Source organism: Monodelphis domestica, chromosome 6 (genome assembly GCF_027887165.1).
Source record: "Monodelphis domestica isolate mMonDom1 chromosome 6, mMonDom1.pri, whole genome shotgun sequence".
Classification (NCBI taxonomy): domain Eukaryota; kingdom Metazoa; phylum Chordata; class Mammalia; order Didelphimorphia; family Didelphidae; genus Monodelphis; species Monodelphis domestica.
Window position 1 is genome coordinate 25,402,890 of NC_077232.1, and position 26,748 is coordinate 25,429,637.

At 33.1% G+C, this 26,748-nt stretch overlaps 2 protein-coding genes across 2 annotated transcripts; both read right to left on the bottom strand.

The window, feature by feature from the left end:
- Nucleotides 1-6,695: 6,695 nt before the first annotated feature.
- LOC100015106 (olfactory receptor 4C6-like) lies at nucleotides 6,696-7,601 on the bottom strand. The gene has a single exon (XM_016423533.1). The coding sequence runs from the start codon at nucleotides 7,599-7,601 to the stop codon at nucleotides 6,696-6,698; it is 906 nt and encodes a 301-aa protein (XP_016279019.1).
- Nucleotides 7,602-21,935: 14,334 nt separating this feature from the next.
- Nucleotides 21,936-24,116, bottom strand: LOC100019591 (olfactory receptor 140-like). Its single transcript, XM_001372356.3, has one exon. The coding sequence runs from the start codon at nucleotides 22,952-22,954 to the stop codon at nucleotides 22,019-22,021; it is 936 nt and encodes a 311-aa protein (XP_001372393.3). The 5' UTR covers nucleotides 22,955-24,116; the 3' UTR covers nucleotides 21,936-22,018.
- Between the last annotated feature and the right edge of the window lie 2,632 nt (nucleotides 24,117-26,748).

Here is a 26,748-nt window from a genome sequence, read left to right on the forward strand (position 1 = left end):
ACTCTGTTCCTATTTGTCTCACTCTGTCATTGTTTCTTTACTTCTATTTCTCTCTATGTCTCTCTGTACATTGCTTTCTCTTCCATTCATTTATAAGAACGATGATATTCTGATATAAGGAGGGATATAATAAAATCAGATAAACAGTGAATCAATTGATGTTAAAAAGATGCTTATATATCTGTGTGTGCATACATAGATATATACAAAATTATTACTTCATATAATATTGCTCTTAATGTGAACAATTTCCTACTGATTCTGTTCACTTGCTGCATGAGTTCATATAATTCTTTTCAGGTGTTTTTATTTTTTTTGGCATCAACCTTCTCATCATAATATTCTATTATAATCAAATACCACAACTTGTTCACCCATTCTCTAATTAATGGGAATCTCCATAATTTTCAATTCTTTGCCATCACAAAAAGCTTTTGAACAAACAGAACATTTCCCCTTCTAAATCTTTTTAGGATACAGACCTTGTAGTGATATATCAAAGGATACAAATAATTTTAAAACTCTTAATTAGAAATATAATGACACATGTAAAACCCAGTGGAATTGCATGTTGGCAATGGGAGACAGGGAGGGAGGGAGGTGTGACAAGGAAATCACTTTTAAAAGACTGATATATATTAATTTAAGGTCACCAAGGAATTCAGCTATGTAATTCCTAAATGAAAACTCAAGTCAGCCGTCAACCTTTTATGGAGTTTTAATTACAAACAGGAGGTAGAGGGGAATTAGAGATAGAGAGATAGAGGTAGAGAGAAAGGGGAGAGAAGGGAATAAGGCTTAAATACCCCTTCTGTTTAGGCTGGGCCAAAAGGCCCAAGCCCTTAGATAGCTGGGGCAAAGAAAGGAGATCAGTCCCTATTACTCACGTGACCAAAATGGAGAAACAGTCTCAGAGGCCCCCACCTTCAGCTTCCTTCAGAGCAAGCTTCTCAGAGCACACCGCAACCACTCCGACAAACTCCTCAACCCCCTCCTCCTCGAGTCTTCAGACCCCCCTATCCTTAAGGAAACCATCCAAGTTCTCTCCCCTCAGTCCTCACATCTACCAATCACCTGTCCATCAATTTCCCTGTGCCAATGGAGGCTCTAGCTTAACCCAGGACCGCCCAGAGGTCTCTGGCTTTGCACATGTCTGTTGAAGGTCATATTTTCAAATAATTAAATCTTTGATCCTTTGCTACAGCCCTTTCTAAATCTTGTTAACCTGAGTAGGGTAGAGATTGGAATAATTAAATTTTGATCTAGGCTGCAGCCCTTACTCAATCCTGTTAGGACTGAATAGGGTGGAGATTGATTCCAAGTATCTCCATTGTATCAATTCTAAAATCAATCATGACTCAAAGAAATTCCTGTTCTATGCTTAAGCATAGGTCAAAGTCCTTTCCATTGTTCAGCAAAAGGTTTCTGTCCTAAAGTAATCTGAAGAAGGGAAGAGGGGGAACCTCCCATGCCAATGGGGTTCCCATTCCAATAGACTATCAGTAAGAAATTTTCCAAGTATGAAATATCCCAATGGTGAAATTTCCAACATTTATAAGTCTAAGAAATTTTGAGGTTTACAGAGGGGAAAGAATGTGAATCCTATAACCACGGAAAAATATTCTAAATTAATTAATTAAAAAAATTCTAAAAAATGTTCTTGAATAGATTTATATACTGCTATCCAGAATGGTTGGATCAGTTCAAAACTGCTAGTGTCCCAATTTTTCTAAATCCCTTCCAGAATTGTTTATTTTCTTTTTTTATCATATTAGCTAATCTTATAGGTGCAATTTGGTATCTCAAAGATAGCCTCAGTTTTCACATTTGTTAATAGAAAAGTTTTGGTTTAAAGTATTTTTAGATATGATATTATGTGAGTCTAATTTTAAGTAAAAAATGTTTCCACTTTATTCCTTATTATTTGCATGATCTTTATGAAAATCTTGCTACATAGACTGATCTAGAAGTAAGCCCAGCATTTAGATTGCACAGAGGCCAAACCATTGGTCCTGTAGTCAGGAAGTTTTACATTCAAAAATTCACTCAGATATTTATCAAGTATCTCATTTAATATATCTCAGCATATTTCTTCATCTTTAAAACTGGGATAATAATAGCATCTGTCTTACTGTTGTTCTGAGACTTCCTGAGGTAAAGTGTTTTAAGAACTTAAAAGTTTTATATTGAAAATAGATAGTAAAACCATACTAGTGGGAAACCTGAACCTATTGCTATCAAATTTAGATTAATCAAATCAAAAAATAAATAAGAATGAGGTAAAAGGGGTGAATGAAATTTTAGAAAAATTAGAATTAGTAGATATATGGAGAAAAATAAATAGGGACAAAAAGGAATACAACTTCTTTTCAGCAGCATATGCCACATTCACAAAGATTGACCATGTACTATGTCATAAAGACATGGCATACAACTGCAGAAAAGCAGAAATAATAAATGCAACCTTTTTCAGAACATAAGGCAATAAAAATAATGATCAGTAAGGGTACGAGGAGAGCTAAATCAAAAACTAATTTGAAATTTAATAATATGATTCTTCAAAATCGACTAGTCAGAGAACAAATAATAGAAACAATTAATAATTTCATTGAAGAAAATGACAATGATGATACATCCTTTCAAACTCTATGGGATGCTGCCAAAGCAGTACTCAGGGGAAATTTTATATCCTTGAGTTAATATATTAACAAATTAGGGAGGGCAAAGATCAATGAATTGGAAAAACAAATCAAAAAACTTGAAAGCAAACAAATTAAAAATCCCCAGAAGAAAACCAAATTAGAGATCCTAAAAATTAAGGGAGAAATTAATAAAATGGAAAGTGATAGAACTATTGAACTAATAAATAAGACTAGAAGCTGGTATTTTGAAAAAACAAACGAAATAGACAAAATACTGGTCAATCTAATAAAAAGAGTTAAGAAGAAAGTCAAATTAACAGTATTAGAGATGGGGAGAACTCACCTCCAATGAAGAGGAAATTAAGGCAATGATTAAAAACTATGTTTTCCAACTATATGGCAAAAAATATTCCAATCTAGGTGATATGGATGAATATTTACAAAATTATAAATTGCCTAGATTAACAGAAGAAGAAATAGAATTCTTAAATAATCCCATATCAGAAAAAGAAATTGAATAGGTCATCAAAGAACTCCCAAAGAAAAAAATTCACAGGGACTGATGGATTCACAAGTGAATTCTATCAAACATTCAAAGAACAGCTAATCCCAACACTATACAACCTATTTGACATAATAAGCAACGAGGGAGTTCTACCAAATTCATTATACAACACAAATATTGTACTAATCCCAAATCCAGGCAGACCAAAAATAGAGAAAGAAAAATACAGACATAACTCCTTAATGAACATAGATGCAAAAATCTTAAGCAGGATACTAGCAAAAAGACTTCAGCAAGTCATCACAAGGGTTATTCACTTTGATCAGGTAGGACTTATACCAGGAATGCAAGGATGGTTCAATATCAGGAAAACCATCCACATAATTGACCATCAACAAGCAAACCTACAAAAATCACATGATTATCTCAATAGATGCAGGAAAAGCCTTTGATAAAATACAACACCCATTCATATTGAAAACACTAGAAAGTCTAGGAATAGAAGGACCCTTCCTAAAATAATAAACGGTATCTATCTAAAACCATCAGCCAACATCATCTCCAATGAAGATAAACTAGGTGCATTCCCAATAAGATCAGTAGTGAAACAAGGATTCCCCTTATCACCTTTATTATTCAATATTGTATTAGAAACACTAGCAGTAGCAATTAGAGAAGAAAAATAAATTTAGGGTATTCAAATTGTCAATGACGAGACCAAGCTATCACTCTTTATGGATGACATGATGGTCTACTTAACAAATCCTAGAAAATCAACCAAAAAGCTAGTGGAAATAATCAACAATTTTAGCAAAGTTGCAGGATGCAAAATAAACCCACACAAGTCATCAGCATTTATAAAAATCTCTAAAACGTCTCAGTAGCAGGAATTAGAAAGAGAAATTCCATTCAAAATCACCTCAGACAATACAAAATATTTAGGAATTTATTTTCTTGAGACAAACGCAAGAACTATATGAACACAACTACAAAACACTTTCCACAGAACTAAAACTAGATCTGAGCACTTGGAAAAACATTAACTGCTCATGGATAGGATGAGCCAATATAATAAAAATGACCATCCTACCCAGACTTATGTACCTATTTATTGCCATACCCATTGAACTTCCAAATTTTTTTTATTGAACTAGAAAAAAAAACATAACAAAGTTCATTTGGAAGAACAAAAGATCAAGGATACCGAGGGAAATAATGAAAAAAATGCAAAGGAAGGAGGCCTTGCAGTCCCAGATCTCAAACTATATTATAAAGCAGTGATCATCAAAACAATTTGGCACTGACTAAGAGACAGAAAGGAGGATCAGTGGAATAGACTTGGGGTAAGTGACCTCAGCAAGACAGTCTATGAAAAACCCAATGACCCTAGTTTTGGGGACAAAAATCCTCTATTTAATAAAAACTGCTGGGAAAACTGGAAGATAGTGTGGGAGAGATATGGTTGGGATCAACACCTCACACCCTACACCAAGATAAACTCAGAATGGATGAATAACCTGAACATAAAGAAGGAAACAAGTAAATTATGTGAACACAGAATAGTATACATATCAGACCTTTGGGAAGGGAAAGATTTTAAAACCATGCAAGACTTAGAAAGAGCCTCAAAATGTAAAATAAATAATTTCGACTACATCAAATTAAAAAGGTTTCGTATAAACAAAACCAATGTAACTAAAATCAGAAGGGAAGCAACAAATTGGGAAACAATCTTCATAACAAAAACCTCTTCCAATGGTTTAATTACTCAAATTTACAATGAGCTAAATCAATTGTACAAAAAAATCAAGCTATTCTCCAAATGGCAAATGGGCAAGGGACACCAATAGGCAGTTTTCAGCTAAAGAAATCAAAACTTTTAATAAACTTATGAAAAGTGTTCTACATCTCTCATAATCAGAGAGATGCAAATCAAAATAACTCTGAGGTACCAACTCACATATAGCAGTTTCACCAACATGACAGCTATGGAAAATAATGAATGTTGGAAGGAATGTAGCAAAGTAGTGACATTAATTCATTCCTGGTGGAGCTGTGAATTGATCCAACAATTCTTGAGGGCAATTTGGAACCATACCCAAAGGGTGATAAAAGACTTTCTGCCCTTTGACCTAGTCATAGCATTGCTGGGATTGTACCCCAAAGAGATAATAAGGGAAAAGATCTTTACAAGAATATTCATAGCTGCGCTCTTTGTGGTGGCAAAAAAAAATGGAAAATGTGGGGGATGCTCTTCAATTGGGGAATGGCTAAACAAATTGTGGTATATGTTGGTGATTCAATACTATTGTGCTCAAAGGAATAATAAAGTGGAGAAATGCCATGGAGACTGGAAAAACCTCCAGCAAGTGATGCAGAGTGAGAGGAGCAGAATCAGGAAAACATTGTACACAGAGACTGACACACTGTGGTACAATCAAATGTAATGGACTTCTCCATTAGTGTCAATGCAGTGATCCTGAACAACCTGCAGGGATCTACATGAAAAATCACTATCCACAAGCAGAGGACAAACCGTGGGAACAAAAACACCGAAGAAAGGCAACTGCTTGAATAGAGGAGCCGAGGAGACATGATTGGGGATGGAGACTCTAAATGAACATCCTAGCATAAATACCAACAACATGGGAATGGATTTGGAACCAGGACACACGTGATACCCAGTGGAATTGTATGTCAGCTATTATCAGCTAGGAGAGGGGTGGAGGGAGAAAAAGAAAATGATTTTTGTATTCAATGAATAATGTTTGAAATTGACCAAATAAAATGTTTAAATTGAAAAAATATATATTGACAAGAAGAAAGAAATCCTCTCTTCCAGGCCAGCAGAGTCCTAAGCATTTCTGTAGATATACAGAATCAGTCAGCTGGAACAGTTAATTTCCTTATGAAAACAATAGATCGAAATATCCCAATTTTGAGAATGAGCCCCAGAAGGAAAATGACTATCCATTATTATAAATTGAGTTGATTATGCACAACATATAAGTAAATATAGATATCATAAACTGAATTTTTAACCTCAATTAAATCAGGAAACAGAATATCATTAGCAACATATTCAAGATACCTGTTACACAAGATTACAACTCTGTAAAACCTACTATAAATTTGAACTTAAAAGTTAATTAATTTTAAATACAAACATATAAGTAACAATTATAACTTGTAAGCATTGCATTGTTAATCTCTTTCTTTGTCCTTCATTGGTTTGTTCTTTCTCTGTTTATCTAATTTTAAAGATAGTTTCATGTCTATAATTGTATAGATAAGCATACTCATTTTTGTTGTTGCTGTTCATTTGATGTAGTCATATCTAATTCTTCCTGACTCCAGGTTTTGTTGGCAAGGATGCAGGAGCAGTTTCATATTTCCTTTTTCAACTCATGAAATCATTGTGCTCTTTGTTAGTGAAAGGAGTGTATTCAATGAATAAAATATAATTTCATCCAAACATGTTCTTGTTTCCATTAGATTTTAATGATTTCCAGTTGGTTGCATGGTTTTTCCTAAATAGCCAAAGGTAATCATCTTATCCAGAGTTTTCTCATGGCATTTTTAACCTCTGTATTCCTAAGGGTGTAGATCAAGGGGTTTAACATAGGAGTAATTAGAGTACAACATACAGACACAGCCTTGTCTATAGTAAAAGTGGTCACTGGTCTTACATACAAGAATATACAGGGAGCAAAAAACAAGATGACCACTGTGATATGAGAGCTACAGGTAGAAAAGGCCTTTCGCCTTCCTTCTGAACTACCACCCTTAAGGGAGGAGAGGATAATAATATAGGAGACAATTAACAAAAGAAAGGTTAACAGGCACAATATTCCACTGTTGGCGATGACTAATAGACCAAGAACTTGAGTATCCATGCAGGCCAATTTCAGCAATGGGAACAAGTCACATAGGAAATGGTCTATAATGTTAGGGCCACAGAAAGGAACATTGATCATGAAAAGTAGTTGTATAGTGCCATGTATGGAACCTCCTATCCAAGCTGCTGCCACTAGCAGGTGGCATACACGAGGATTCATGATGGTCATGTAGTGCAGGGGTTTACAGATGGCCACATAGCGATCATAAGCCATCACCACAAGAAGGATGATGCCAACACTACCAAAAAAATGTTCTGAAAAGACCTGGATCAGGCAGCCTTCCAGGGAGATGGTTGTTCTTTCATAGAGTAAATCTACAATCATCTTAGGAGCAATGACTGAAGAGTAGGCAGCATCCATGAGGGACAGGAAGGTTAGAAAAAAGTACATGGGTGATCTCAAACTTTGACTGACGGTCATAGTTAAGACAATGAGTAGGTTCCCTGTCACAGTGATAATATATATGATTAAGAAAATGACAAAGAATATTTTTCGAAGCTCTGGACTTTGTGTAAGGCCCAGCAAAATGAATTTAGTGGTATTTTTATTTTCCATTCTTTCTATTTTTCTGCCAACTTCTTGATTATTCCATATTCCTATCTGTTTTTTTTTTCTGTTGCCCCTTCTTTCTTTTTCTTCCTTGTGTGAAGTTCATAGAGCACCGAGATTGGTGTGGGGAAGACTAGATATCAAATTTTTCCCCAGACTTTGAGTAATTGCTCAACTTCTTTCAGTCTCAGTTTCCTCATTCATAAAATGTGAATAATAACATAACACTATTATTTAAAGTGTGCTGAGGAACAAATGAAATATTATATACAATTTGCTTTGAATATTTTAAATCACATTACAGCTACTAGTTATTATCATTTTTACATAAATCAAGTTGATTTAGTTTAAAGTTCAGCCAAAATTCAACATCTGGAATGAAACTAGAAATTTTTTAGAAATAAATTTTTCACTTAATTAATTATAGGAACTAGATTTATGAAAGTTAAACAGTGGAGTTTATTTTCTTTAATGTTAGATGTATTTGGTGAAAGGTACATGTTTTAGCCTTCTGAATTGGAATCCTGATGGAGTAAAAAATGATCCAACATGCCTGTTAAGAAATATAATAAAACAGATGAATAGACAAGTTAGATATTATTTAAAATCATTCCTAATGCTAAAACCATACATTTTAAATTATACATGAAATTGTGGTTAAAAAACAAATGCTATTCATTAAAGGCCACCCAGAAGGAGAGGACTAAGACCATCAAGTCAGTGAGAGGCAGAAAGTTGTATTTAATTCAAGTCTTATTTCTAGCACATTTCTTCCACATTTATGGGAAAACCATTTCATCTAGAAAAGGCCTAAAAAACACTTTAAAGCTGTTAGTTACATGACAGTTGCTTAAATGCACTATCAATGTGGGTTTCTTTATTTGTAGTATCTGGTAACCAATGAAATCACAGGTTTGATTAAAAAGAAAAGAATCTATATGTTATAAAATATTTCTAGCAGCTTTCTTTGTTTTAGTAAAGAACTGGAAATTGCATACGTGTCCATCAATTGGTGAATGATTAAATAAGTTGTGAAATATGATTGTGATGGAATACCACTCCATCATAAGAAATGACTAACACTTTAAATTTGTAAAAAACATGGAAAGACCCACATAAAATTATGATGAGGGAAATAAACAGAACCCCAAGGATATTATATACAGCAGCAGAAAAGTTTTTGAAGAATGACTTAAGTATGTTCACCTCCAGATAAAGAACTGATACATAGAAATAAATAAGACATAGATAGATATATAAATAGATCTTTTGTCATGTGATTCATTCTCTAATGAGTGAAGAAAGAAGGGAATTAACTAGGTATTTAATGTAACAGTTATTAATTGAAATTAAAACAGAAAACACTGGAGAATAATAAAAAAAATTCTTTTTTCATTTACAGTTTAAATTTATTTTCATTCATGACTTTATTAGGGCAACAGGACAACCAGTTGAGGTTGGTCCAAGAGCATAAATGTCCATTTTACAAATGGGACAATTATTGTTCAGACTCTAAAATCTTTCCATTGATCACCGAACTTTAATTCAGCAGATATCATCATATCTTTAGCACATATCATGTCTTGAAACTTCCTATATTTCTAGATAAGAGTTGTTATATTTTATAAAGCATAGATTTATATAATCTAATTTGACTGTTAAAATAGCCCCATTAGATAGTTATTATTCATATTCCTAACATTATGCTCTCCTATCTTCCTAGTAGTCCACATTTCAGTTACAATGGCCTCTTTGTTTTCTTTATTTTTTTTTGCTTAGTCAATGAAACTTCATACCCCATTTATGTGCCTTTTCATTGATTTTCCTTTATATCTGTAGTGCTCCCTTGTGCCTTTTGAAACATGTAAACCTTCCTAATACCTTATGAATCTATTTTAATCTCAACAATGAATAATAATTATTATTATATATTATAGAATCATATTATATACTATATTGATATAATTATATATTATATAACTTCATTATATAATATAATAATGAAATATTAATAAACCTTTTTTCCTTGTTTACTTATTACATCTTCCCATCAAGATTCTCTTTAATCTCTTCTATATGTGTGCTATAAATATTTGTCTTCATTTTATCTCATTTCAAATTCAAGATTCTTGGGTTGTGAACAATGTTTCTGCCTTGAATTCTAAACCCAGTGTTTTGTTTTATGTTAGGAGTTTAGCAAATGCTGAGTAAATGTTAATTAACTGACAGGCAAATGAAAATTATTCCCAGAAGCCCAAGAGGGAGCTTATGTGCTTTCCATCTTTTTTATGTATGAAAAAATTTCTCTAAATGGCTCATATCATAGACTTCTAATGAAGTGATCTTTAAAGTTTCTTTATCTCAGTTCCTTCCTTTGGAATAATATCCTATTTATCTCTTAGCAATAGTTATATTTTAGCATATTATAATTTTTTCTCATGTACTTTTCCATATCTCTAATTAACAAGTATTAACTTGAGTATTAATCACTGATCTATAATAATAATCACTAATCTAGAAAAACTTACTAGGATATTAATCACTGATCTTTAGAATGCTGTGGCATTTCCTTACTATAGCAAAGAAAGGGTTAAGAAAGGAATGAGGAAGACAAAAGATGGAAAAGAATGTATTTCAAAGTTTTCTTTAATTTATTTGGTCCATTTTCAGAATTTATATGCTAGAAATATTCAGTTATTGTCCAAATATATATTATTCATCCTTGTTCTTTGCCAACTCTTTGACTAAGAACTATACTTCAGGAGCAATAAATAGAAAATTCAATATTTCAGAATAAAAAAAGAAAAACAAAATGTCAATAGTATGAAATGAAATAATGAAAAGAATGTCACAGAAGGATGTCTAGTCATATCAGGATTGAATTAAATTATAAAGTAGTAATTTTCCCAACTATCTGATAATGGCTAAGAAATAGCAAAGTAGATTAGCAGAACAGAACGGATAGCAATAAACAGGTGTACAAGATTAGAGTATCCTTATATTTGCCAAAATAATTATCAAAGTTTCAAGAATAAGTATTCAGTATTTGTTTTTAAAAGTTGGGAAAACTGGAAAGAAACTTGGAAGAAACTAAATATAGACAAATATCTCATATATTTGACAAATATCTCATATATCAAGATAGTTACATGATCTAGGTATAAATGGAGATATCATAAGCAAATTAGAAGATGGAACATATTTCCTATACAATTTTTGGATAGGAGAAAATTATAAATAAAAACAAAAAATATAGTGATATGTAAAATGAAAAAATTCAAAATATTGCATTCAAAAGGGATTTTACAAATAAAATCAATATAGCTAGCATTAGAAGGAAAACCATTATATTAATATATTAGATTGCTAGTCATAACCCAGTAATAGAATGACCTTAGTAATCTAATATAACCTTATCTTATCTTTGACAAATCCAGAGATCTAGGTTTTGGGAGAAATCACTATTATACAAAAACTGCTGTAAAAATGCAAATAGTATGGCAGAAACTAGACAATGACCAACATTTCACTTGATATACTAAGATAAACTCAAAATGGATGCTTGATTTAAAAATACAGCATGATATCATAAACAATTTAGGGAATCACAAAATAGCTTATTTGTCATATCTTGTAACTAAATCTTGAATAAGAGAAGAATTAATGATGAAAGAAGAAGACAGAACATAATTGGATAAATAAGAGAACACAAAATAGATAAATTTGACTATATTAAATTAAAAATGTTTTGCCCAAACAGAGCCAATGTAACCAATATTGGAAGGGAAGCAACAAACTTTGGAAAAATAAATTACATCAAGTGTCTCTAACAAAGACCTCATTTCTCAAATATATTGAGAACTGAGTGAAATTCATAAGGATGTCATTTTCTCATTAATAAATGATCAAAAAAATTTGAATAGGCAGTTCTAAGATGAAGAAATTAAAAGTATTTTTAGATACATGAAAATATATTCCAAACCACTCTTAATTAGAGAAATATACATTAAAGCAACACTTTAAGCAACACTAAGGCAACACTTCATTCCTATCATATTGGCAATTACAATAAGAAGGAAAATGATAAATATTTGAGGGCATGTGGGGAAATTGGGACTCTAATTGACTTTTGGTGGAACTGTGAATGAATACAACCATTCTGAAGAGCCATTGGGATCCATTCTTAAAGGGGAATAAAATTGTATATACTGTGTTTGCCAATATGGCAGAGTAAGAAACCCTTGGAACCTACCAACTGCCCTCTGGACAACCACAAAAGAATGAAAGCACCTCAAAATAAAACCTGGAGTAGCAGAACAAACAAAATAAAGTGTTAAACTCTGACCTAAGAAATAAATATTAGTTATCTTGTTTGATGCTCTCAGTAATATTACTGATAATTATTAGTAACACATTATCTTCCAGATGAAGAAAGTGAGGTTGCAAGGGTCTAAAAAGAATGATAAGGTTTGGAGAGATAGTAAATGACTGTCATATTCAAGTTAAAGTCTTCCCAACTGTCAGTGCTCTTTTCTATCTACTATTATCACCTAGCTACCTCAAAACTTACTAACATCATACCACTTCCTCTTTTCCTCTAAGGAGATGAAAAATTTTCATCCTTATTTTATAGAATCCATTTTGATCTTCCTCTTCTCCCCAACTCTCAGTCTCACATCCTCTTAATATTATTCTTCATTCTTTTCTCCTTTGCTATATCTTCTGAAAGTGAGGAGCCTTTTTTGGTCATTTGGCTAAAATATCTACTTGCAGCCCTTAATTCCATGTGTTCCTATCTTGCTCAAATGCTCAAAATTGAAATCAACATATCTTACTATAATTCTCAAACTCTCTCCATTCACTGGTCCCTATCCTGCTTGTCTAAAATGACACTCAAATCTTTCTCATATTGAAGAAAAACATGATCTTGTCATTTTTTTCAATTTTGATCCCTTTGTCTATCCTTTTTAAACAACCAAACTGCTACAAAATTAATCTACTTTTCCCCTCCACTTCAACTCTAACTCAAAATCACTGGCAATTTTTTTTCTTATTTTAGGATCCTCACTCAATTAAGTCTTTATTGCTAAACTTACAAAACATCTTTAGTCATAATATCTGTTGGGTTTTCCTCATCCATGTCCTTCTTGATGTCTATCACATTTGATACTATTGATTGCATTACCTCCAGAAGAGCTTACTCTTCTCAACTTTAAAGTTGGTGATGTGGCCTTATTAATTCCCACAGTGACGATCCAATCACCTCTGCTGTATCATGTGCCCCACTCTCTAGTAATTAAATACTTCTGAATATGAGTGTTTGTGTATGTGTGAGTAAGAGAGAGAGACAGAGAGGCAGAGGCAGATATAGAAAAACAGAGACAATATAGATAGATAGGACAGATTTGGAGACAAAGACAGAGAGAAAGGAAGAAAAATGTAGAAGTAACCCTCCAGTATCTTTATTTCCTCTATCATCTTCTATATTCCTGGGGAAAGGGATTAAAAACGATAAGCAGGAAAAGTTGGGGTTGGAGAATAATTAACAAAACAAGTATGTAAAACTTAAAATTAAAGAGACAAGGACAGTTCCAACAAGACACATTAGAATAACCATCTGGTAGGGAGTAACAATTGATCTAATTCTTTAAGCTAATCAGGGATTACAGTTACAAAAGAGAAGTGGAGTTGAGAAAGATACTAGAACTCTGTGTAAGTGTGCATATATCTATTCCTATATCAGTGTGAATGTTTGTGAATTTGTTATGTATATATGTTCACTTATACAGATATAAAACTATATTACACATGTGAAGTATTTATGTATATGTATACATATATGTGCATTATATGTACATATATATAGCACATTCTTTGGAGCTCTAGTCCTACACCATTTTCAAATGTCAGCTAGATTCCTCATAGAAATCTCATAATCAATAATTACAACATGAATAACATTAATGAATTATTTTTCAACTCAACCCCAATCTTTTCCTAACATTTTAGACTCTTGGTGGTTTCAGTATCCTTCTAGTCTAATCATCTTCATTCTCCCCTTTTAAGCAACTGTCACATCTTATCAGTTCTCTGTTCACACTGTCTCTTAAATCTAATTCTATATCTCCAGTTTGCCTTTCAGTTTTAGCATCTTTTGATTTTAGTATTGAAATAATAATTGTTCTTCACACCTTCACTTTGTCATCTGTACACTCTATCCTCTTCTATAAAGTTGCTCAATAGATATTCCCAAAACTCAGATCATAGTGGCATTCCATATTATTCTCTAAATCAAGAACCTAATGGCTCCATAATGACTACTAATATAAACTCCTCTGCTTCGCTTCTATAGTCCTTAACAATCTTCCTCTAACCTACCTTTCCAGGATGACTAGAAATTACCTACCATCATAAGCTCTACAATCTCTCCCAATTAGCTGACTTTCTCTTCTGCATCTACAATATTCTATTTTTGACTGCCTTGCCTTTTCATAGGATGTTCCTTTTGCTTGAAAAAATATTCCTTGTTCACACTTTCTCATGTATCTTTAATTTCCTCCAAGGATCAACTCAAGTGCTGTGTCCTAAATCAAACCTCTTCTGGAAGACTTAGTTGGTAGTTTCCTAGTTTGTTAGTAATTACTTTATATATACTTTGTATATATAGTTGCATTCTTATTTTCCTTATTTTCCTGCTTCTCTCTTCAATTTAAGAATGGAGGAGATGATCATATCTTTTGTTTAATAAATAAACTGTAAATATAGGCACAAATATATTTCAAAAAGCAATATATTTGCTGATTACATTTTCTTCCTGACAACTAATTCTGCATTACATGATGAAATTGTTTATGTTTAAAAATTACTTTCTCTGTTCCTTTGTAGAGTCATTGTCTAGTGGAATGTCTTGCACTTCAATCTTTCACAAATTGCTAATGTGTAAATTAATGAATGAATGAATCTTTCCTAGGCAGGGGTATAGAGAATGGAATGTTGAACTTTGGGTCAGAAAATTCAAAGTTAATATCTCTATTCTAATGCCTAGAACCATATACCCTTGGACAGGTTATTTCTGTATATTTAAAAAAATTGCCTAGAATTTTTCTATGAAATTATAACTAGAGTATGATCTCTAGTTGCCAGAGAGATAGCACACATTGTAATATCTCTATCCTAATGAAATTGCTCAAAATTAAAAAAGCAAATTTATATATATTTCATTATGCTATGATACATATATATGTATATTAATAAATATGCTATTAGTTCTGTATGACATTTATTATCTTGGTCAAATTGTGACTTCTTAAAAAATAAACCTCTTGTAGAAAAAGCAAATATGTAAATGCAAATTATATTAAATACATTTTAAAGTCTATTTATTTAATTAATTAATTTAGAATATTTGCCCATGGTTACATTAATCATGTTCTTTCCTCTTCCCAAACCCCTCCTGTAGCAATGAGCAAATCCATTGGGTTTTACATGTGTCCATTGATCAAGACCTATTTTCATATTATTAGTATTTGTACTAGGGTGATTGTTTAGAGTCTACATTCCCAATTATATCCTATATTAAATAATTTTAAGATAGAACAAAGACTCAAAACCAGGAAAACTGGGAATAGTGTCATGTAGGAGATGATAACTGATCATGCTTGGAATATTTGAAGGGGCAAAGTTGAAGGAGAAAATTCACTACCTCAATAAATATCAAATTTTAGATAGAAAGGATCTCGATATCCCACTAATCAGCCATACCTTAAAAAATTCACTATTATGTTATAATTAAAATTCTTTCAAGACTATTAATCTGTAATTATTTATTAGTAAAGGTTGGAATTAAAGAGAAAGAGATATAGCAATAAAATTACCTAGCCATGCCTAGTTAATATGTTTGCTGTTCTTGTCCCCAGTTTGCTAGCCCAAAGCAGCCATACCAAGAAAAGTCTCCAGACCAAGAGTGTCAAGAATTAAAAAGTCCAAAACAAAGGCCTTGCGTCCTCAGTTTCCTTTCTTATGAAGTCATAGGTGTCATTCCTTTTGGGTCTCTCTGGCTGGATAGACTTTATCTCAGTCCAGGTTAAAGGCCAGTCTCCTGGATGCCTGGAAACATGGTGACAAGAATCAAGTCTTTTCCCAAACACCAGGTAGCGCAGAGGCTTCTGGCATCCTCCCATAGGATGCATGAGTTCCAAGTCAGAGGATAGTGTCCAAAATGGGTTTTCAAAGGAGAAAGGGGCTACAATTTAGATTAAATTAACATAATTACATGCCTGATTAATAGTTCTGCCACTTCAAAATGAATGATTCTAGGAAGAAGGAACTCCACACATACCTTTAAATAGCTTTAAATTGCAAAGGTAAAGTTTTTTTTTTTTCTGGTTTATTGTTTCTCTAATATCAAGCCAAATTTATCCTTTTTGTCACTTCTACATCTGATTGACCCTTGATGATTTGAAAGAAAACTAGATAAGTTTAATAACTCCTCCTTATGACATCCCTTCAAATAATCAATTAAAATACCAAGTCTATCAACATTTCTTTTCCTCTAGTCTTTATATTCCCTATTTCATGAACTAATTCTCATTTGTCATGAGTTCAAATTCCTTAACAATTTGTATTTTCCTTTTATAGATGTTGTAAACTATGGTTTCCAATGCAAAATATATTTATTTTGATGAGTTTTCACAAAAGCAAAGTACAGTGAGAATGTCATCCCATTATTCTTTGAAGCCATGTCCCTCCCTTCCTAGAAAGTCTAAGTGTTCATTATATTATTTTGGTCATTATATTATAACAAAGAGATATTGAAGTTTCAATCCACAAAAATGATGAGAATTCCTCCCTCTGGCTTTTTTTTTCAGAATAACTATTCTCTCTGGCACTTCACATCTTTGAAATAATTTCTTTTATTTAATTCGACACTGTGGCAATGATGACTGCCATTTACAAGCTCCATGACATGGGACAAATAATTTAATATCTGTGGGCTTCAATTTCCTCATCTGTAAAATAAGAGAGCTAGAGGAAGTGACCTTTAAAGTCCCTTCAAGTTCTCAATATATGTCCGTATGAAATAGTATTTGAAGAAAAAAGTTATCCTCAGGAAGGTTTCAAGATATTAATAAGTCTTTTATTAAAATAAAACAAAGAAAAGCACTTACTTCACTCTCCATTTTAGAAGTTCTTTATTGTCAGTAGCATTCCTTTAAAATAATGCTCACAGTACAGAGAACCTAGGAATGACTAGGGCATGTAATAATATCTCTTGGTAGCAATAAAACCAAATAATATTGCATCATTGCAACAGAATCCCTCTGAGGCTATGTCTCTCTTGACTGTTAAATCAGCATGCCAATGAGTTCACCATTTCATCAAGGAAAAGGGCAAACATTGATCATTTCAGGTGAAGGTTAAGCTAATTAAAAGAAAATCACATAATTACATTCTTTGGCTAATTCTTTGTTATATTTCCAAAGTTTTATTGTGAAAAAAGGTGGCACCTATGAGGTAATAACGATATTATGTTATCTCTAATTATTCTGGGATGTTATGATGGAGAAGTTCCTTGGCAGAGAAAATCCATATGGAGATGCATCCTTCATAGATACTCTCTCCTTCCCCAAAGGAATCTGATTATTACACAAGGACTCTATTTACAGCCAAAGACCCCAAACTAATGAAATCCAATAAGATGATAATAAAGCTTCCTTTGGTTACTGCTTTCATAATGCTTTAAAATGATTCCTCCTGATTTTCTCCTTTAGTGTAATGTAACGAAATGATCTTTGAATTTGTAGTTAGAGGACATGGAGTCAAGATCCACTTCTGATAATTACACCACATAAGACCTTGGACAATTCACAATATTCTTGGCCCTCGTTATCCTCATTTAAAAATGGGGATGAAATCTTAGTCTAAATTTCTTCTATACCTTTTCTAGCTCCAAAACCTATAATAACAATTAGTATTTGTTTAACACTTTAAGGTTTGGAAAACATTTTGTGAACATCTCATTTTGATCATAGGAGTTACATAATATTCTCCTTTTCACATGAAAGAACTAATGCTGACAAACATCAAGGACATTTTCCAGGGTCAAGCAGCTATTAAGTATTTAAGGATGGACTTAATCTTGTTCTTTCTGACATCAGGTCCAACAAGCTGTTCCTTTTACTACTTAGATGGTCTTATAAATTATGATCATTTTATTTCCTGATTTAAGAAACATTAGAAAAGATTTAATGGAAGTCATCACTGATATGTTTCCAGCCAATAGATTTTATATGAAGGAGTTTTACTGGTGGTTTGAGAGGTGCAAAAAGACTATGTAACTCAATTTGACTTTCCCAATTGTCATCACAATTAATGTAACTCCTCCCAATAAATATGAATACTTGAAAATTTCTGTTCTCTAGAATGCATGATTTGGGGCAAATTGTCCTCCCTCTGAGGTTCAGGTGCTTCAGGAACAAAATGAGATTCATGTTTCTAATAAAATGTTCCTTAAAGTTTTGTAATGAAATCATTTTATAAAAAGCAATGTATACCATAGACAACAATGGGAGAAAAATGAAGATTTTTTCAAGCTTCTATGTAATATTGCATGTTGTGTGAGGGACACTAAGAAGACAAGATTTATGACATGGATGGTTTTTTTGAAGAAAAATTTGTTTTCATTCTGTAAATATAGGTTGGTGATTGATTCTAAAAACTTTTAGATGTGAAATCAATCAAACAACATTTTAGTGACTTCTTTTTCTGTGACACAGGGCTAGTAATGGGGGATACAAATTTAAATGAATGAATGAACAAATTAACCATTTGTTTAGTGCTTCCTAAATGAGAAGCTCTATGCATACAATTAGCAAAGCAAGATATCCTCTGTTTTCAAAGAGTTTACATTATAATAAGGGAGAAAATATATTGTGGAAGTTTATTCTGTAAGGTAGGTAGAAAACTGTGGTTCTTAAGTTGTAGCACTAAAGCAAGTTGTCATACATTTTAAAATTCATTTTTATTGATACAACCTTATCCTTTTTTCCTGTTCAGTTTACTCTCTGTTCTCAGACTTTCAGAAGTCTCACTTAACAGTCTTATATTTGGGAAATTCTTTGGGCAAGAGGTAGTGGAGCTACATTGCTTTCATGAGGATGAAACCAAGAGCTGAATTAAGGCTGAGGACACATGTCTTCTACTCCTCTTACTGTCTGAATAACATCTCCTAAGGGATGGCTGTCTAGAAGGTTTACTGTTTCTAGGACTATAATATCTTTTAGTTAACCTTATCCTTTTGTTACCTTGGTTTCTCTATCCCCTGTATCAGTCATACTTATCAGAGCAAGAAGAACTGAATACATTTCTCTCCTCCTTGGCTTCCATTTAATTTGGTGCAATGGGATTTCAGTTGGCCATTCAAAAATCTATTTTCAGTCCAAATTATACAGACCATCTTCAATGTCAGCTGCATCTTCAAATTGAACATAAGTGAATTTGGGACAAGTGTAGGAATCAAGTGACCCATACACTTTAGCTATGGAACCATAATGAACAAATTCCCAGTACGAGTCTTCAGACACACACCTGGTGTCATTGGCCACATTCCTTACAAACAGAGATGTGCTGAGCAGGCACAGGTAACAGAACATAGCTGTGGTAAGTGGAGCACAAGACAGGAGGAGCAAAGTGGCCTAAGGCTGCAGGGAGAGAGTGAATCTATATACATTTCATATGATGAAACATTTGAAAGTGTCAAGGACTTTGGTGGGAGAAATCAATTTTCCTTCATTCAGTGTGGCAGCTGAGGAGGAATGGGCTATAATCCTTGTATAAACATTTTCCAGGTTTCATTTCCAAGACTGAAGGCTCCAAGAACTGATCTGGAAGCCCAACTGATTGTCATTGTGAAAGGGAAGGAATGATTGTAATCAAGATAAAATAAGATGATATTTGTTAAACATTTAACACATAAAAAACACTTAATAAAGTTCTGTTTCCTTCATTCCTGTCAGGCAAAATATGTTCAACTCTACCAAGAATAGCTTGTCTAATACTTGCAAAAAATAGTATGTCTCCAACCACCACCCCCCAATTCCATATCATCAGAATAATTTTATTATTTGATTAGTTCTGTTCAATTCTTTCTTCCATTACTACTGCATCCACAGCCACCATAGTGTAGCTGTTACTAGCATGTGAGAGCTGGCCTTGAAGCCAGGAAGACATAGGTGCTCTGGCAGATATTAGCTGTATGAAAAGGTCTGGGTCATAAAGCTTGTCGACCAGGTAATTCAATATGATTATCAAATATAGAAAAGGCTCATCTATGCATTAATTTTTCTCTTGTGGCCTTGCTCACTTTCTCTGTCTGTCTGTCTCTCTCTAAGTGTCTTCATTTCTGTCTCTTTCTTTGATTCAATCTCTGTCTCTTTCTATCCATTCCTTTTTTCTGCCTTTCTCTCTCTTTTTCTTTTCCCATCCCATTTATTACAAGAGATAACATTCTGCATTGAAGAAAGATAATATAATCTGATATTCAGTAAATCAAATTATGTAAAAATAAAAGATAGTTAAGAATACATGTGTGAATATGTATGTGTACACATAATACAAAAAAACTTGTGCTTCATGAAAGGAATTCTTCATGACGTTTTTCCCTCTAGTTAATTGAATGATTCTTGAAGAATAGTGTGAATTCTCATTCACAGAAACAAAAGAATCTATTCAATACCTGTATGTCAAGTACAATGCTAGGCAGTAATGAATAACCAAGGTTCATTTCTTGATCTCAGGTCAAACTATGTCCCTATTGTATCATAGATTTAGAAAGATAACAGTGAATATTCACTCTGAACATTAATTTTATATATGAGGAAATGGAGATAGAAAGAGGAAGAAGTGATTTTCTCAAATCACAGAGGGAATAAGACTCAAGTCAGTAATTGAACACCATATCCTCAGCTTCCTATGTTTTTCTTATGGGAATTCATCACTCTACCTCCAAATTATATTGTAATAGATTTGGGTTAGTTGCAGAAGAAGCCTTTTCAGATGATTGATGATGAATTTCAGAAAGATGAGCTGTTCTCTTGTCAAAATTATTGAATAACAAGACCCAACACTAAAATTAACTGGAAGTCATGAAGCAATTTTCAAAAATAGGATACACTTGGTTAGGTTGAATTTTTTTTAATATTTACTCTTTGAAGGAAAAGCTTGATCAGTAATTTATATACCTTGCCCTTTTTAGCTCTAGGAGCTTTCATGATTACTAGAAAGGAGGTAGAATATAACCTCACTCTACCCTTCCATATTACCAAAGATCACCTATTCTCTTTTCTACCATGAGTCCACAATAAAAGCTCAAATTAAATGACTTATATTGGTATTCAGACATTTCTGACTCTTTGTAACCTGGTAGACCATAGATATTCAAGTTGTTTTCTAGGCAAGGCTATTAGAGTTGTTTGCCATGTCCTCCTCTATTAATCCTTTCTTCATTATGTTAAGAGATGTAGTGACTTCTTCAGGGTCATTCATTCCAGACGTGTTTGAGGCCAGATTTGAAACTCCCGTCTTTCTGACTCCCCACCCAATGTTCTTAACCACTGGGTAAAGGTCTATAATTGGTTTTAAAACTCTCTCTTCCTAATGATACTGAATTTTAAAGGATGAAAATATTCATAGCATGACTAGATTTACTAATGGAAGATCATTTAGTCTGAATACTCATATTTTTAAAACATTAAAATTATCCGAGAGATAAAATATTTACGCAAGGAAATATGGATAGCAAATAGTAGGGGTGAGATTAGAACTCAGAGTCTGTAACAAGAAGTGGTCTTTCTACTTAACTCAAATACCATCAATACCATGCTCAAGTTTACCCAGGAATGAGGGAACATCATCTTTATTGTTACCTCTTCTGAAACCTTACATTCTATGATAATCAAGTGTTTGAACTATTTACTCTCTGCCAAGCTATATCCAATGACAACATGAGAAAAGAAAGCTCTGGATATGTGACTTGGCTAAATGATAGTACTAGTGTAGATCTTATTATAATTATATGATTCTGAGTAAGTCACATCATCCTAGGTGTGAGGTTCTTATCTATGATAGGAGGGAATAGGCTAAAATTATTCCTTAAGTTACTCTTGGCTTTAATAATCCATAATTTCATATAATTCATTAATAAGCAGTTGAATACTTGGCAATAAGGGAGCATCATTTTGGAATGCCATTGGTTCACATCCCATTCTTCAAACCACATAACTAGAGACAAAATCTTGATTCTGTGCACATCAATTTCCCATCTCTTTTTATTGGATAATCATCCCAAATGTCCATGTCTTCTTCATTCCAAGCACAGAAAATTATCTGCCTCAATTCATGCAAATATTAAAATTCTCCTTGAATTTCTAGGATGTAGAAGTGACTCTTTTTTGAAACAAATTCTTCATGGCATTTTTCACCTCTGTGTTCCTCACTGTGTAGATTATAGGATTCAACATAGGGGTTAAAATAGCGAAAAAGACAGTGACTAACTTGTCAATAGAATAAGTACACACAGGTCGTGTGTATGTGAAGATACAGGGGACAAAGAACAGGACAACCACAAGGAAGTGGGAGCCACAGGTAGAGAGAGCTTTGCGTCGCCCCTCTGAACTGTGGGACTTCAGGGAGTGCAAGATGACAATGTAAGACACAAGAAGCATGGAAAAAATCAGCATGCACATTACTCCACTATTAGCAGCAACAACCATACCCAGCATGTAGGTATCAGTGCAGGCCAGTTTCAGCAAGGGGAATAGGTCACACATGAAGTGATCAATGACATTGGGGCCACAGAAGGGGAGATGGATCATGAAGAGGATCTGGGCAGTGGCATGCACTAAACCACCAACCCAAACCACTACTACCAAGAGGTGGCATATACGAGGACGCATAATAGTCATGTAGTGCAAGGGCTTGCAGATGGCAACATAACGGTCATAGGCCATGACAATGAGGAGAATGATTTCTGAGCCTCCAAGAAAATGTTCAACAAAGAGTTGAGTGAGACAACCACTGAAGGAAATAGTTCTCCTCTGATAAAGAAGGTCAATAATCATCTTGGGGGTGGTGACTGATGTATAGCAGGCATCAATAAAAGACAAATAAGTAAGGAAGAAGTACATGGGGGCTGAAAGAGTGGGACTCAAGGCAATGGTGATTGCAATGAGCAGGTTGGCCAAGGCAGTGAAGAGGAAGATGAATAAAAATGCTACAAAGAATATTTTCTGTAGTCTGGGATTCTGGGTAAGTCCCAGTAGGATAAATTCAGTCACATTGTTTGAAGAATGAGAGCGTTCCATTCAGGGAGGAAAGACTGCTGTGAAAGCCAGTCTACCTATAAAGGGAAAGATAACTAATTAATAAGATCAGTGATACAGCCAGGTTCTCCAAGGGATAGAAATCATAGGATCATAATTTTATAGTTTAAAGGATTTTAGAAGTCACATAGCCTAAATCCTTTATTTTACAGATGAGGAAATGGGGGCCCAAATAAAATAAGCAATTTACCAAAGTTTATATAAATTAGTAAGTGACAAAGAAAGCTACAATTTGAACTCTGGACCTCTCATCCTCAAATCATCACTCTCCACTGCACTGTCTCTAAATCCTGAAGTAGAAAGATCTTTTATTTTCATTTCTATTCACCATCCTCCTTTTTCCATCCCCTATTCTTCCTGCCTTCATTCCATGGTAGTTCACAGTTAAGATACCTAATGTATGACATAAAAGAAGCTAGGTGGCACAGGGGATTGTGTTGGACCTAGAGACAAGAATACTCTTCTTCATGAGTTCACTTCCAGGCTCAGACTTTTACTAGCTCTGTGATGCTGGGTAAGTCACTTAACCTCTTTAGCTCAGTTTCCACATATGAAAAATAAGCAGAGAAGGAAATGTTAAACCACTCCAGTAGTTTTACTTAGAAAACTACAAGTGGGGTCACAAGAGTAAGACACTACTAAAAATGATAGACATTAATAATTTATCACAATAGATATCACACTGGTCAGAGGACTTAAGTGCAGATTTTGTACCCACTAGAGCTGGCATTGCAACCTTGGGAAAGAAAACTAATTTTTTTGAGCCTCAGTTTCCTCATGTGTTAAACAAAAAATTAAAATTTCCAGTATTTCATGAGTCTTATGAGTCTAAGAATTAGCTCATGCATTAAAGGAATAAGAAAATGCTAACAGTTTATTCCTCACTCTTAGCTTGATCTTTATGAAAATACTATATTCTTTCATATAATATTAAGAAACTATCATAGCAGATTGATTTTCAGATATATAATCAGAAAGATTTAAGTTCAAGTCTTGCTTCAGACTTTTATCAGGTTCAAGGGAAAGTCATTTAATATATCTCAACATAATTTTCCTTATCTGTAAAACTGGAATAATAAGAGCACCATTCTTACAGTTGTTCTTAGAATCAAATGAGATAAAGTGTTTAGCAAATCTTATAATCCTATTACATTAACAAAAAAAAATAAAAAGAAAAAGAAACTTTTGTCTAGGCCAGTAGGGTCCTAAGAATTTCTTATAGTTAAATAGTCACAAGTAGTTGAAAGACCTAATTTACTTAGGAAAAATAATTTAGATAATTTCCCAATTTTCAATATGAATATGAGAAATAAAGTGGCAGTTCTTCATTATGTAATTGTTTGGTCGATTGTGTACAAAAAACAATTAAATGTAGTCATCATCCACTAAATTTTTAAGAGGAAACACTCATAAGCAACATATGTACAGAACCTGCTACACAAGATCATAATTCTGTAAAATCTATTATAACGTACTTAAAATTACTTTTTAATAGAAAAATATGAGCAAGAATTATAATATGCTGGATAATGGAGTGGTTTGCCATTTTCTTCTTCAGCTCATAGAAATGAGGTAACTGAGTCAAATAGAATTCAGTGACTTGCCCAGAGTCAAATATTTAGTCAGTGTCTGAGGTCTGACTTGAACTCAGGAAGATGAGTCTTTCTGACTCTACACCTGACATTTTATCTACTGTGCTTTCAAGGTGTCCTATTACAGATGTTACCTCCCTTTTAATAATTTTCTGTAGTATTTTCTAAGTCAATAATCATATGTAGTCCATTAGACAAATAATCAGCCCAAGAGCTCACTCTTTTCTCTGTTCTGTTTATTTTCAGACCTTCTCTTTTCTGTCCTCCCCTATCCTCAATAACCTCCTTTTGCTTTCTCTTATCTAGTGCCAGCCTGGTTTTAGAATAAGGGACACTCAACATAATCAATCAATCAATTCATTAAACCAATTTACCTATATCTCTCAAAATAAGATGTCATTAAAATAAACTTTTATTAAAGATTCTTAAAATATTTTCTGCCTTTCAAAGAGGAAGTGAATAGGAAGCTTCCATAAATCTATCACAATTAGGCTTATGCTCATATAAGATAGAAATATGAATTTCTAAAGTACAATTTCATTCTAATTTTGCTTCAACTAACAGGTCATTTTAAGTGAACATAACACAGTGAACAGAAATACTGAACAATAATAATGGTTAGTCACTATCATTTCATAGCATTTCATAATTCACCAATTCCTTTTCTTGCTCTAACCTAATATGTGTGATTTGAGGAAATATAAAAATAAAAAAGCTTGGACTCAAGCTGGATAATTTTTATTTAAATAAGGACTCCATAAATGTATATCTGAGTTAAAGAAGCCTTTCATATCTTTGTGCTTAATTTCATCATCTACTAAATGACTTAATAATATGAAGTGCACTTCTATCTTGAAATTCTATGCTTACTTTAAATTGTGTTTGACTATCTTGATTATGTAGATGATGAAAGGCAGTTACAGAAAGTAAAAATGGTTTGTCAGAATCACTTTGGACAAAGGATTTTATTCAGGTATTCTCATCCTCTACATTTTCATTCTCAGTCTCTATCTGACTCTTTTCTTTTCTCTTTCACACAGATATTACATTAGGTAATATGACAAAGATAGGAAGATGTTTTTGTTTAGAGTAGTAGAGTTGTAAGTGTGTGTGTGGAGGTGTATGGGTATATAGATTTAGCATCCCTGAGAGGAGAGACATAATGAAATTGACCCCAGATAAAAATGAAGTAACTCTTTAAATAAATAAATAATATTACTTATATGTCATATATACTCCTTTTCTGATCTACATCTATGTATGAGTCTATTTACAAAACTTGACTAGCTGCTGAGTTGCTAACATTGTTGGACAGTCAGGGAGACATAATCTAATGAAAATGATTAGAAAATATTCAGTGGTAATATTGCACTACCATCGCCATTTCTGTTCAATCCCTTCTAAGATGTCTGACTCTACAAACTTTTACTCCAAAGGGTAAAAAATTACATTTTCTTAACCCTTAAGCCTCACCTGTGAGTCTTTTATACTGATTCCTCAGCAAGATATAGAGTTTAGATACCAGTTGATGGTGATACAGTTAGTGTCAGAAGAAGGAAGAGAAGATGTGGCCCATGAAGAGTTGGATGACTTAGCTATAATTTCTCTGTTGATTAATAAACATAACCTTCTAGGGAATCTTTGGGAAAAAGTCTTTCTCTGGAGCTTCAAATTTTGAACACATGTTGTTTTGGGGAGTAAGTTCTTTGAAAGTGTCTTCGCCTGTGGTGGGTAATGAGTTCTCAGGAGCATTTCAATCTAATTAGATGAACTCAGTGAACTTGTAATTGTTCTTGTTACCTAACTAAACATTGGAAATTTTTAAGTGTTGAAATGTTGGTGTTTTCTATTTAACTTATATTTAGAAGAGAAAGAAAAACATTTTTTTTCTTTTTCTAGTCTTTTTAGTTGCATGTTCAATTAAATGATCTACAATTTCTCTTATTTTATTGATATGTGTTTAGAGATATAAAATTTCTCCTAAGAACTACTTTGTTTTCATCCCCTAAATTTTGATATGTTGTCTTTCCATTGCTATTCTCATAATAAAATTGATTGCTTCTATAATTTGTTTTTGATCCACATCTTTTTTAGCATTGGATTATTTAGTTTCCAATTAATATTTTTTTCATTTGTCTTTCCAGGGAGTTTTATTGATTATATTTTTTCATTTTATTATGATCT

Bases quoted from the DNA above. Each gene is read 5' to 3' on its own strand.
- LOC100015106 (XM_016423533.1), bottom strand. From the start codon at position 7,601: ATGGAAAATAAAAATACCACTAAATTCATTTTGCTGGGCCTTACACAA.
- LOC100019591 (XM_001372356.3), bottom strand. From the start codon at position 22,954: ATGGAACGCTCTCATTCTTCAAACAATGTGACTGAATTTATCCTACTG.